The 14,058-nt window shown below is 41.7% G+C and overlaps 1 protein-coding gene across 1 annotated transcript in view; it reads left to right on the forward strand.

The window, feature by feature from the left end:
- Window positions 1–12,250, forward strand: part of LOC137414560 (endosome/lysosome-associated apoptosis and autophagy regulator family member 2-like) — a 155,734-nt gene extending 143,484 nt beyond the window's left edge. Inside the window, exons 21-23 of the mRNA XM_078770035.1 lie at window positions 2,900–3,053; window positions 3,447–3,516; window positions 11,352–12,250. Of these exons, the coding sequence (XP_078626161.1) occupies window positions 2,900–3,053; window positions 3,447–3,506 (214 nt within the window). The 3' untranslated portion in view covers window positions 3,507–3,516; window positions 11,352–12,250. The remainder of the gene's footprint in view (window positions 1–2,899; window positions 3,054–3,446; window positions 3,517–11,351) is intronic.
- The last annotated feature ends 1,808 nt before the right edge of the window (window positions 12,251–14,058 follow it).

Genomic DNA, 14,058 nt, shown 5'->3' on the forward strand with positions numbered 1-14,058 from the left:
TTGAAAGTGATGTGAACTGATATCAAACTCAATTCACAGACAGTACTGTGTTAAACTTCTGTACGTTTTCCAGAAGTATCTCTTTATTTTGCACATTAGCCAAAAAAATTTTCAACAAAAACAAAAGCTAAATTATGACTGGGATTACGGACAGTAAAATTACAGTTCAGTACTTCGTGTAACCCCCACAAGCATTCAGGAGAGCACGTACACGTCGAGGCATGCTGTTCACGTGATTTGCCCAAGTTTTGGACAGGAATCGCTTGCCATGCAGCGACAATAGTCTGCTGCAATTCACGCACAGAGGTAGCCTGCTGGTCCAAGTTGTCGATTTGACGCGTTAATTCTGCCCACAAGTTCTCTATCGGATTCATATCCGGGGACATGGCAGGCCACTCCATATGCTCTACACCACGGACAGCAAGAAAGTGTTGGATCATGCGAGCACGATGAGGCCGTGCATTGTCATCTTGGAAGACAAAGTTTCCTCGAAAGGCTGCACGAGCAAATGGAAGCAATGTTTCTTCCAGAATGACCCTGTACTTGAACTGGTTCAGGTTTCCATTCAGAACAACCAGGTCAGTTTTTCCCCCTGCATGAAAAGCAGCCCAAACGGTCACCCCACCACCTCCAGCTTGGACTCTTGGCACTATAAAATCTTCGTTGTGGGCTTCATGCACTTGTCTGCGCAATCAGACGCGGCCATCTTGACGATAGACCAGAAATCTAGACTCGTCACTGAAGGTCACATGATTCCAGTATCCTGGCTGCCATTGACGGTGCTCTCTAGCCCACTGCAATTGGCGCTGGCTGTGTTGTCTGGTCAGGCGTGGCTTTCTCAGGGGATGCCTGGCACGATAGCCTGCTTGAACCAGTCGTTGGTTGACTAGCCTTCTGGATACAGGCACATTTGTCAGTTGCTGCCACTCAGCCCTAAGCCGATTAGCTGACTTGGTACGGCCATTGCAGACTAACCGGTGCAGCTGGCGATGATCTCTCCTTGTGGTTCTGCGTGGACTTCCTGGCCTCGGTATTGGTGTGGGGACACCCCTCTGAGCATTTCGTTTCAGGATCTTTGACACCTGCCCTTGAGTGATGCCATACTGCCGAGCAATAGCACGCTGTTTCATGCCAGAATTTCGTAAAGCCACCACTCCATGACAAACAGCATTGTCAAGTTGACGGACCATCTCCAGAGGAAGCCGCAATAACTTTTGTAGATGTGCAGCAGTTGTTTTCCACTATTACAGAACGCAACAACCCTTATATACCCGATTGTGAAGCCAATCGTCAAATGTACCTGTCCTTACATTTTGTCACACCACTTGTGATATAATCCTGTTATTGACTTCTTGCTGCGAAAGACAATCAGTGACATGGTTCTTTCAACAAAGACATCACCGAAGGGTAAAATAAACTCACCAGATTGATACACTGAGTTCAGAAAGTAAACCCAAGTCAAGAAAAAAAAAAATTCCATATTAAATGCCAAGTCTGTATATATATATATATATATAACAAAGAGAGGAATTCAAGTGGGAATTGTCTTGATTCACTTCAAAAATATATCAAGTCACAGTCACGTTGTGGGAGGGGTGGGGTGGGAGAGAGAGAGAGAGTTTGAAGAAGAGTAAGACAGAATCTCCATAATGTTTTACTGAGTTTGAATAAATGGTTTCTTGTGAATTTGAAGTCGATCTAGGCAGCGTAGGTTGCCAATGTTCACGCTGTTTCTCTGGAAGAAGAAGAATTATCATGGCTGAGTTTCTCTGTAATGCTTTTTGAGTTTGAATAAAAAGTTTCTCGTTGAGTTTGAAATTCACAGCTCGAACCAACATTTTGGAACTGACACAAGGTGATGGACGTAATTTTTATGTTTATATTTATGTGGAAGTGACGGGTTGTATAATGAAGGCAGATCACACAAAAGGGAGAAAACATAATAGCATGACAAAGGCGAGGCACGGTGGGGGGCGGGGGAGGGGGTGGTTGTGTGGAGGGGCTTCATTCGTCAATATATGTACTTTTTACTTTTTAAAGGTAGGGAGTAAATAAAATAGACACAATGAGGAGGGAGCAGGGGTGTTCCATTACCAAGCTGCTTGGATAGCGCTCACCAAGTACCTTAAGTACTCTGACAATACTGTTGAGATGATAGGAGTGTCCCACAATGTCCGAATTATACAAATGACCACATTTTTAATAGTCGGAACTGTTGCTGAGGTCCATTCAACAACAAACAACAACATGCATTTTATGGCCATTTTCCCTGCGAGAGCGGGGGTTAGCCTTGCGATCCCCATGACAATCTTTGAGGTCCATTCCATAGTTTAAATTTTGAAATTTGGTTCAGTTGAAGAGATGATTCTCGATTTAATTCAATAAGGGCACGGACACTGGCGTTTATAAGCATTGCGATGTATACAGGAATACAGTGATGCGTAGTTACGAGGATCGGCTATATTACCATTCGTAGGTATAAAGATTTATTGTACAGAAACTGACCTGTTCTGCGGCAAGACATACATGAGTTGAGAATATCAAAATGACAAAATGGTGGAATTAGACCCCAAGCAGAGTGACCTGAATGCAGGCTGACCAAAGGTAAGCCTGTTAGCATAAATTATTTTCAAAAAGACCCAGTTTTCATTCATGCAATCTCTTGGAGTTCCCTTTGTATGCATGAAAAGTTTGGGGCTTCTAGGTTTCATGGTTTTGGAGTTATGGAGGAGACTAATGCACAAACACACATACACACTGCTTTTTATTATTATAGATATGCCTATATGTAGATTGCTCCCAAAGTTTTAATGACCCCCCCCCCCTCCCCCCTTCCCCCTATCACGCACCCAGCATTTTTCGAAAATGCACACGAGCATGGCTGTCTGAATTTGTCCAGGCTGGAATACAAGTACTCACGGCTGGTGCAAAACTCAAATGGAAAGGAGAATGAAATCCCGTCTGCTGATAGCTGTGCCATCATGGAGGGAGAGGAAGAGGATGTCTTCTTCTCTCACCGTAAAAAGTCTCCTTTCTACAAACTAGCCAGCAAGGTTGTAAGCTCTTTCTCCACAGGATAAAGTTTTAACACTCTGAACATGTTTTTGTTTTTTTTTGCCAAATGAAGATACAAACCCAGCTGCTTCCTTTGATTCTCGTGTTTAAAAATGTATATTTACACATTTGTGTGTCCTTGAGCTTTGTGTATCATTTACACTACATGTATTAGGTGTGGCTATGTCACATGCATGATAGTCCAAATGTCCCTTTGCAATTTCAGCAATTGCGTTGTGAAAGACCAATATTGAGCATGGTGCTCTTATTCCATATTTTGCTAAATATGCCAGCATTTTCATGCATTGAGCTCGTTTTGAGAAACTTTTACAAGTTCAAATGAGTGTGTGATTGCAGCCTTCTGAACTACATTGTAACCTTTCTGTTTTCAGAAATTAAACTACGAGAGTGATGCGGATGAAAGAGAGGCGTTTGGAAAATCCATGGATTAAGTTGGAAAAGGTAAATAGTTTAATAAAACTTATGTGAAAGTCACAAATTTACCATTCTCCTCACAAACCCCTTTGAAGTAGAAATGTGGAGTAAAAATCATGCCATTGAGGATGTGATGTAGTAGTTACCATTACTCGAGGTTGAAATTTGAATTTTCTTGGATCCTGATTCCTGTGCTGTTCGATACTTGTAGGAAATACCGTTGCAGGCCAGACAAAAGCACCAAAATATCCACAGAATTTCTTTCGGATACTATGATTAATTTCAGAAGGGTTATCATCAAAAATGTAACACAAAAAATTTCCAGAAAATGGTACTGCTCTTAATTATGTATGATTTATTGTTTATATATGATTACTTCATACATATTATAATCTATATATCTGTGCAGTGTCTGTCCTGTCCTGTGTTGTCCTGTCTTGTCTTGTGTTGTCACTGAACTACTTTCTCAAACTTTTGTGAAATCGTACCAAACTTCTGGTATGCACATATCTCTCCCGTCGGTATGACCTAAGGGTATTTTATTTATTTATTCCAATTTATTTATTTATTTATTTTTTGGAATTTTTTCAGGGAATTTTTTTTCCCCAACTGAAGTTTTCAACTTCAATTGTTTATAAAATGTGATATCACGTATATTACAAATACATTTGTGCAAAATAATTGTTTGAATTATGATTCGTTTAAACTATCACAAAACGGCAACTCGGGTACAGTCATTTATCTATATATCTACACATCTGGGCAGTGTCTGTGTTGTCACTTAATGACTCCCTCAAACTTTTGTTTCCGTAGTTGTGAAGTGTTTTTAATAATATTGTGGTGGTTTTGAATTATGTGGTGGTGTGTTTTTAAATGACGTGGTGGTGAGGTGTTTTTAAATCAAATGGTGGTGAGGTGTTTTAAAATCACATGGTGGTGAGGTGTTTTGAATTACGTGGTGGTGAGGTGTTTTGAATTAGTGGGTGATAAGGTGTTTTGAATTACGTGGTGGTGAGGTGTTTTGAATTACTTAATTATGTGGTGGTGAGGTGTTTTGAATTAGTGGGTGATGAGGTGTTTTGAATTACGTGGTGGTGAGCTGTTTTGAATTACTTGGTGGTGAGGTGTTTTTAATTATGTGGTGGGAGGTGTTTTGAATTAGTGGGTGATGAGGAATTTTGAATTACGTGGTGGTGAGGTATTTTGAATTACTTGGTGGTGAGGTATTTTTAAACGATGTGATGGTGAGGTGTTTTTAATTTCGTGGCTGTGAGGTGTTTTTAATTACTTGGTGGTGAGGGTGTTTTTAAATGACGTGGTGGTGAGGTGTTTTTAATTTTGTGGCGGTGAGGTGTTTTGAATTACATGGTGGTGAGGTGTTTTGAATTACTTGGTGGTGAGGTGTTTTTAATTTCGTGGCTATGAGGTGTTTTTAATTACTTGGTGGTGAGGTGTTTTTAAATGACGTGGTGGTGAGGTGTTTTTAATTTCGTGGCTGTGAGGTGTTTTTATTACGTGTTTTATGGCTGTGAGGTGTTTTTATTTCAAGTTTTATGGCTGTGAGGTATTTTTATTACGTGTTTTATGGCTGTGAGGTGTTTTTATTACGTGTTTTATGGCTGTGAGGTGTTTTTATTACGTGTTTTATGGCTGTGAGGTATTTTTATTACGTGTTTTATGGCTGTGAGGTGTTTTTATTACGTGTTTTATGGCTGTGAGGTATTTTTATTACGTGTTTTATGGCTGTGAGGTGTTTTCAATTTCGTGGTGGTGAGGTGTTTTTTTTACGTGTTTTATGGCTGTGAGGTGTTTTAAATTACGTGGTGGTGAGGTGTTTTGAATTACTTGGTGGTGAGGTGTTTTGAATTACGTGGTGGTGAGGTGTTTTGAATTACTTGGTGGTGAGGTGTTTTGAATTACGTGGTGGTGAGGTGTTTTGAATTACGTGGTGGTGAGGTGTTTTGAATTACTTGGTGGTGAGGTGTTTTGAATTACTTGGTGGTGAGGTGTTTTGAATTACGTGGTGGTGAGGTGTTTTGAATTACTTGGTGGTGAGGTGTTTTGAATTACGTGGTGGTGAGGTGTAATCGTCCCAAACTTCCAGTCTGCACCTAACCCTCCCCTATGTGTGTGCTGAAGGATTCTTTCTTGAAAATAAAAAAAACATTCAACCTAAATCTTCAACCTAAATTGCCTATAAAAATGTAATATCACAAACACAACAAATACATTTGTGCAAAATAATTGTTTGTATTATGATTGGTGTAAATCATGACAACACAGCAACTCGGGTACAGTCATTATCCTCAGCTAAAATAAGCCTGCTCCTCAGTAACGACGCTTGGTGAGGCGAGCGCAGCGAGCCGAGCCAAGCTAGTTCTATATATCTATCCTCTTCGGGCCAAGTGGCCCATAAGGCTGCAGTGCGTACTCACCAGTCTGCCTTGTTTCTGGCTATCGGCTTCGCTTCATTCCATGGTCTCCATCATATCTTTTCTTCCTTTTTCCACTGTTCTCCTCCAGGTTGTTTATGGCTGTGAGGTGTTTTAAATTACGTGGTGGTGAGGTGTTTTGAATTACTTGGTGGTGAGGTGGATGTCCCAGACAGAAGGATGTCCCACTTTCCTTCTTCCCTCAGGCTTCCATTACAATGCTGTCACGCAGTTGTTATCATCATCATTCATTCTTGGCACATATCCATCCATTTCCATCTTCTGATCTTGACTTCATCGCTGATCTTCATCATTTTGGTTCTTTTGAGTATTTCTTCCATTAAAATTTTTGTATGGATGTCAAATCAGTACTAATATATGGATGTGAAGCTTGGCTGATCAACAAAGGGGACAATCGGAAACTCGACACATTTATGTTCAAATGTCTGCGCAGAATATTGAAAATTAGATGGCCTTGCATCGTATCAAATGAAGAAATATTATAATTCACATAGTTATTCCTAAAAGGTCCAAAATTTGCCCAAGATAATTCAAATATTGACGAGGAAATGTGAATAAAACAGTCAAACCATTAAGAGTACAAGAGATATTGTCCAACATTGTCCCCTATTTACAGCCATCACAAATTAAGCATTAGACGCTGTCTTTTTTATTTAAAGTGAATAAATGTACAGGTGACGTCTGCATCAATTTAATGCTATGCATTTTTGACTGTTTGATTTTGTTTTTACAATAACTTGTTGTTGTAAAAAGACCTACTGACGACATGTATCATATCTGGGTAATATCCTATTTTGAATTTCAGTATCCCCTACTGAGCTATCATTTTTATATTTCTGGGTGGCTACCCTTCTGAAATTAATCATTGACGTGAGGAACATTCATGGAAAATTTGGCACTTTTGTCCACTCGGAAATGGTATTTTGAAAATATTTCATTAAGCCACCTTGCTGATAGTCAGGGCGCATGGAAGGGCTAGTACACTGTATGGATCAGGACATAGAGGATGCAAAAGGAACAGTAGAGAGAGAGAATGGGAAAACACTAACAGCAAAGAAAAGGCTAAGATAGAGGGAGACTTGGACAAACAAAGGGTGTGGAGAGGACCAGCTTGTAATTTGTCAAGGTCTGAAGAGAGCGAAGAAGCTGTTACCTGTGTATCAGAAGGATGAGTGGAATCGTCAGCAAATAGATATGGATAATTTTCCAGATAGTCCAAGGGATCATTTATGAATATCAGAAATAGGACTGGGCTCAGAACACTGTTTTGGATCCCTCCAGCCTTGGCTGGGGGAGGAGATGGAAGGGTTCTGTTGAGAGCCGCTCATTGGCGACACGAGTAGAGCAAGTCAATAAGCCATGTGTTGAGTTGACCTTTGATGCCATACTGAAAGGAAGAGAGCCTGGAGAGTAAGGCAGGATGCCAGTCTGTTTAGTCATTTGTGGACCCGAGTGTCCCGCTGTCTGTCATTTGTGGGCCTGCATCCAAAAACTGGGCAAAGGGACAGCTTGTCCAAAAACACAACACCGAGGGAAATTTATCCAAACAAGAATGACCACGCTGTGGTCACAACCTATGACAAAATCCAGTAACGGGATGATGGGGCATCATGCATTTAAAACTCTCTTAAAAGTTGAATAGTGCGATTGGGAAACACATTTAATGCGCTATTTAAATACTCAACACCTCTCATCCATGTCTGCCTCCTCCACAGTTATATCAGAACAAGCTGATTTGTTACACGGTCACAGATTGTTTGAATCCAATATGGGGCCGTTAAGAATTACGGAATGCTATTGTTTTAGGGAGGCGCATACTATGTGTACTGATGGGCTTGATTAAATTAAACTAGAATATAAGACCCGTCGCTTCGCTGACGGAAATACCAATCTTTGCTGTGATGGCTAATCTATGGGGGAAGAAAAAATAGGATTCCTGGGAGATCCTGCTCTCCATGCAAGGATAACCCATGCCATGTGTTAGCATTTGCAGTTTTGACACGCGTACCCATTGTACCCATTAAAATATAATGTACCCATTAAAAAAAAAATTGGGATCACAAACACTCCCAGAAGTTGCCCGAATCCACCGTAGTTGGATTTATTGAAATCCATTAATCCATTTTCAGGTTATAACACGACAAAAACAAACAAACAAACAAACAAACAAACAAACCGACAGACAGACATGGCTCCTTTGATAATGTAGATTTTTATTCGACATTAATTGGATTTTTCAGGGTCCCTCATCGTGAGTAACACTCGACCCAAACAAAGCCAATCGAAATCTGACGCAACAAACCGAGGTTGAAATTTGTCTTGTGTTTACCTCAGCGCATTTCAGCGAGGAACATTATACATACACGGAATTTCACCCCTGTCTGTCGGAGAGTGTATAATCAGCAGAGGTCTAAAGGCCAGATGTTTTTAGCCCACCAGAAAACCTAGATGGCGGCAATATTATTTTGTATGGATGCCATAGTGGATGGAGTCGAGCAAAAATGTGCGTGGGGTCCAGTAGCTCTCTGACCAATGAGTGCACATTTCAAAAATCGACCCCCAACAAGAAGCACAACAACAACAGAACAACAATCATGCAGGGCTTTTGTAGAATTGATGACATAGCTCGTTATGGAAACTGGGCAGACCATTTTTTTTACCTCTGTTACCGAAGGTGGGTCGAGGTTATGTTTTCACCTCTGTCTGTGAACAGGATATCTCAAAAGGTTGTGAACTGATTTGGCCGAAACGTGGTGGACAGGTTAGGTGTGTGACATGGATGAATGGATTTGATTTTGGTGAAGATCCGAATATGCATCTTTCTTCTCCATTGAGAGACAGGGCCAAAAACAATATATAGCACAATATTTCAAAGAGTTGTGGATGAGTTACGACAAAACTAGGTGGATGAGGGGGTTAGGTGACGAGAACATGCCCATTAGAATTTGGTTCAGGTCCGATTCCAGATCCAGCGTATCAGTGGGATACAAAATGTAACCTGGTAAGCGCTCTACCGAGTGTCATTCTAGCTTTTGGCTGTAACTCCCTGTCCAATTTTTTTTATGGAGTTCTGTCCAACTCCTATTCAGATTTTTATCTGACTCGTTTTTTGGGATATCTATCAGTGTCCGGTTTTGGTATTGGCTGTCCATCTGTCAATTTTTACCTCCCCCACCGAAGGTGGATGGGGGTTATGTTTTCACCCCTGTCTGTCTGTTTTTTGTTTGTTTGTCTGTGAGCAGGATGTCTCCAAAAGTTGTGGATTGATTTGGACGAAATTAGGTGGATATGTTGGTTGTGCGACAAGGACAAAATGATTAGATTTTGGTGAAGATCCGGTTCCAGATACTATAATATTTTAAGCGATTCTTCACCATTGAGAGATAGGGCCAAAACGATAGAGAGTACGATATCTGAAAAGGTTGTGGACAGATTTGGACACACCTTGGTGGACAGGTTGGATGTGCGACAAGGCCGAATCGATTGGATTTCGGTACAGGTCTGGATCCAGATCCGGCCCATCACTGCCAATGTTAACTGTTCAGCCTGGCAGAGGTATGCGCTCTCCCGAGTGCCGTTCTAATTATAAATGCTGTCGTACTGTTCAGGTCCAGCTTTTCTGGACTTTATTTACCTCTGTCCAGTTATTTGGGATCTGACTGTCTTCTGTCGTTTTTTTTGGAGATCGACTTTCCCTCCCTCTGTCAGATCTTTTTAAATTGACTTCCCATGTCTTGCTTATAAAGGCTTGTGTTGTTCTGCTTTGGTGGACAGGTAGAACAATGGAAGAAATCAACCGAACGTTTACTGAGGTATGCTAACTGCCATGGGAAGCAAAAAGATGACGTTTTGGGAAGGGTAAACACCCAAGACGTTTGTTTCTCCTTGCTTCCCACGGCGGTTAGTGTACCTCGGTAAACGTCCTGTTGATTTTGTACTTTGGTTCAGATTGGCCCTCTGTCTCATCTTTTGAGTTCAGACTGTGCCTCTATTTGTTGATCTGGGCTGTATTTTATTCATTTTGATGTGACTCCTGTGTAATGTTCTCTTTTTTTATGCTCTTTCTCCCTCTCTCCCTCTTTCTCTCTCCCTTCCTCCCTCCCCCCCTCTCTCTCTCTCTCTCTCTTTCTCTCTCCCTTCCTCCCTCCCCCCCTCTCTCTCTCTCTCTTTCTCTCTCTCGCCCTCCCTCTCTCGACCTCTCTCTACCACTCTCTCTATATCCCACTCTCTCTCCCTTCCTCCCTCTCCCCCTCTCTCTCCCTCATTCCTTCTCTTCCTCTCTCTCTTCCTCCTTCCTTCTCTCCCTCTCTCTCTCCCTCCTTCCTGCTCTCTTCCTCTCTCTACCTCCTTCCTTCTCTTCCTCTCTCTCTTCCTCCTTCCTTTTCTCCCTCTCTCTCTCCCTCCTTCCTTCTCTCCCTCTCTCTCTCCCTCCTTCCCTCTCTCTCCCTCTCTCCCCCTCCTTCCTTCTCTACCTCTCTCCCTCCTTCCTTCTCGACCTCTCTCCCTCCTTCCTTCTCTACCTCTCTCTCTCTCTCTCTCTCTCTCTCTCTCTCTCACTCTCACGATCCCACTCTCTCACGATCCCACTCTCTCACGATCCCACTCTCTCACGATCCCACTCTCTCACGATCCCACTCTCTCACGATCCCACTCTCTCACGATCCCACTCTCTCACGATCCCACTCTCTCACGATCCCACTCTCTCACGATCCCACTCTCTCTCTCTCTTCCTCTCTCCCCCTCTCTCTCCCCGTCTCTCTCTCTCTCACTCCCTCTCTCTCCCTCCTTCCCTCTCTCTTTCCCGCTCCCTGCCTCCCTCTCTCCCACTCCCTGTCACTGTACACCTGCATTGAGATGGTTTCGTAATCCTTGTCGGGTTTTGTTTATTTTGTGCTGGTGCATTTGGCTTTACTACGTACTTTATTATGTGACCCTATCAATGGTCGCCTAGTCTACAAGGTTATATTCTGATGCCTCTTAAAATAGCAGAAATGCTCCAAACAATAAAGCTAAATAAACAAATAAATATGACTTCCCTTACAAGTAACTTTAATGCAGGATGCCATTAGTCCCGTCGAGCATGTGCAATGGTCGCCAATCTATGGTGTGTCTGTGATCCAGCCTTTTAAATGCTGAGCGCCAAGTGAGGAAGCATCTCACGTACCATTTTTAAAGTCTTTGCCTCGAGTGGACGCTCAAACCATTACACTACCGAGTCTAGTTAGATGCCACATAATAATATTGCACACACTATAATTTTAATGTCATATCAGATCTATCAGTCTCTGGCTGAAAAAAAATCTTAGTAAATAGAATCGTGTTGAGTGAAAATGGGAAAAGTGGGTAATGTTGATATTCAAATTCATTATTTATTTATGTCACTATCGTGTGTTCCCATTTTTTTTGCAGGTTTCCTTCAGAGTATGCACAGATTCATCGCTATGGAAACCATCTGGGAGAGAAAAATTCAACAAAAGTAGAAACTGAAACAAAAGTAACTTTTCAAAATTCCTAAAATTCAACATATAATTTGTCATTTGATATCCCTTTATGGAGAAATGTGTCCTTAATCAGCAAATGAAACTTCAGTAAAATCCCTGAAATATATTCCAGAGGCAAAAAGGTGAGGTCTGTGATTGGGACAAGTCACTTAACTGATATACATGGTTATATTTCAAGTGATCACTTCATTCATTAATGTTATAATTCATCATCCATTCATTAATCCTATATTTGCCTAAGAGTTCTGGATTTTAAACTTTCAAACAGGATGAAGTTATAATATCCTCCCAGCTTTGTGGTGTTGGTACAATTTGCACACAATAGTCTGGCAAGATTACAGCTGTAATCTTGATGTTATTCATCATCATCATCATTCATGTGCATCCCGTTGCTGCTGGTTTATATAATTGTTGGCATTGCGGCTGTGCTGTGAATGCTGTGCCCCCCTGTATGTTAGGACAGAAATTTGGAATTTATTTGGGGTGCCGGTGATGACTCATCTCCTCAAGAGATACGCAGTGGGATCTTGCATATGCTTAAAAATAAGCGAGCAAAGTAACCAATTGTTTTTTTTTTTTCCAACAGTAGATAGCAAAAAGAAATGCGTTTTGGGGTTCCACGACCCTAGTTCCATCATGCTGAAGTTTATTTCCCTTTTTTGTGGAGTTATCATTTCTGAGTAGTCTAGCTTCATTTTTGTCTTGTCTTGTTTTGTCTAGTCTTAGGCTCATTTCTGTCTAATCCTTGGCTCATTTCTGTCTAGTCCTAGGCTCATTTATTTCTAGTCATAGACTGATTTCTGTCTAGTCCTTGGCTCATTTCTGTCTAGTCCTAGGCTCATTTATGTCTAGTCCTAGGCTCATTTCTGTCTAGTCCTAGTCTCATTTATGTCCAGTCATAGACTGATTTCTGTCTAGTCCTTGGCTCATTTCTGTCTCGTCCTAGGCTCATTTCTGTCTAGTCCTTGGCTCATTTATTTCTAGTCATAGACTGATTTATGTCTAGTCCTTGGCTCATTTCTGTCTCGTCCTAGGCTCATTTCTGTCTGGTCCTAGGCTCATTTCTGTCTCGTCCTAGGCTCATTTATTTCTAGTCCTAGGCTCATTTCTGTCTAGTCCTTAGCTTATTTCTGTCTGGTCCTCGGCTCACTTATGTCTAGTCCTAGGCTCATTTGTCTGGTCCTAGGCTCATTTCTGTCTAGTCCTAGGCTCATTTATGTCTAGTCCAAGGCTCATTTATGTCTGGTCCTAGGCATCATTTCTGTCTAGTCCTAGGCTCATTTATTTATAGTCCTAGGCTCATTCCTGTCTAGTCCCACGCTCATTTATGTCCAGTCATAGACTGATTTCTCTCTAGTCCTTGGCTCATTTCTGTCTAGTCCTCGGCTCATTTATGTCTAGTCCTAGGCTCATTTCTGTCTCGTCCTAGGCTCATTTCTGTCTAGTACCTGGCTCATTTCTGTCTGGTCCTAGGCTCATTTCTGTCTAGTCCTAGGCTCATTTCTGTCTGGTCCTAGGCTCATTTATGTCTAGTCCTTGGCTCATTTATTTCTAGTCCTAGGCTCACTTATGTGTAGTCCTAGGCTCATTTGTCTGGTCCTAGGCTCATTTCTGTCTCATCCTAGGCTCATTTATTTCTTGTCTTAGGATTTTATTTCTAGTCCTAGGCTCATTTCTGTCTCGTCCCAGGCTCATTTATGTCTTCTCCTCGGCTCATTTATGTCTTGTCCTCGGCTCATTTCTGTCTCGTCCTTGGCTCATTTCTGTCTCGTCCTAGGCTCATTTCTGTCTAGTCCTAGGCTTATTTCTGTCTAGTCCTCGGCTCATTTATGTCTAGTCCTAGGCTCATTTCTGTCTGGTCCTAGGCTCATTTCTGTCTCGTCCTAGGCTCATTTATTTCTTGTCTTAGGCTTTCATTTCTAGTCCTAGGCTCATTTCTGTCTCGTCCCAGGCTCATTTCTGTCTAGTCCTAGGCTCATTTATGTCTAGTCCGAGACTCATTTATGTCTGGTCCTAGGCATCATTTGTCTAGTCCTAGGCTCATTTATTTCTAGTCCTAGGCTCATTCCTGTCTAGTCCCACGCTCATTTATGTCCAGTCATAGACTGATTTCTGTCTAGTCCTTGGCGCATTTCTGTCTAGTCCTCGGCTTATTTATTTCTAGTCCTAGGCTCATTTTTGTCTGGACCTTGGCTCATTTCTGTCTCGTCCTTGGCTCATTTCTGTGTCGTCCTCAGCTCATTTATGTCTAGTCCTAGGCTCATTTCTGTCTGGTCCTAGTCTCATTTCTGTCTAGTCCTAGGCTCATTTCTGTCTGGTCCTAGGCTCATTTATGTGTAGTCCTTGGCTCATTTATTTCTAGTCCTAGGCTCACTTATGTCTAGTCCTAGGCTCATTTGTCCAGTCATAGACTGATTTCTGTCTTGTCCTAGGCTCATTTATTTCTTGTCTTAGGCTTTTATTTCTAGTCCTAGGCTCATTTCTGTCTCGTCCCAGGCTCATTTCTGTCTAGTCCTAGGTTTATTTAAGTCTAGTTCAGTCTTGTCTAAGCTCATTTATTTATGTGTGGTCGACTCATTTTTGCATAGTTCTGGCCTCATGTCTAGTCTAGGCTC

Source organism: Myxine glutinosa, chromosome 1, assembly GCF_964187855.1.
Source record: "Myxine glutinosa chromosome 1, kmMyxGlut1.1, whole genome shotgun sequence".
NCBI classification, from domain to species: domain Eukaryota; kingdom Metazoa; phylum Chordata; class Myxini; order Myxiniformes; family Myxinidae; genus Myxine; species Myxine glutinosa.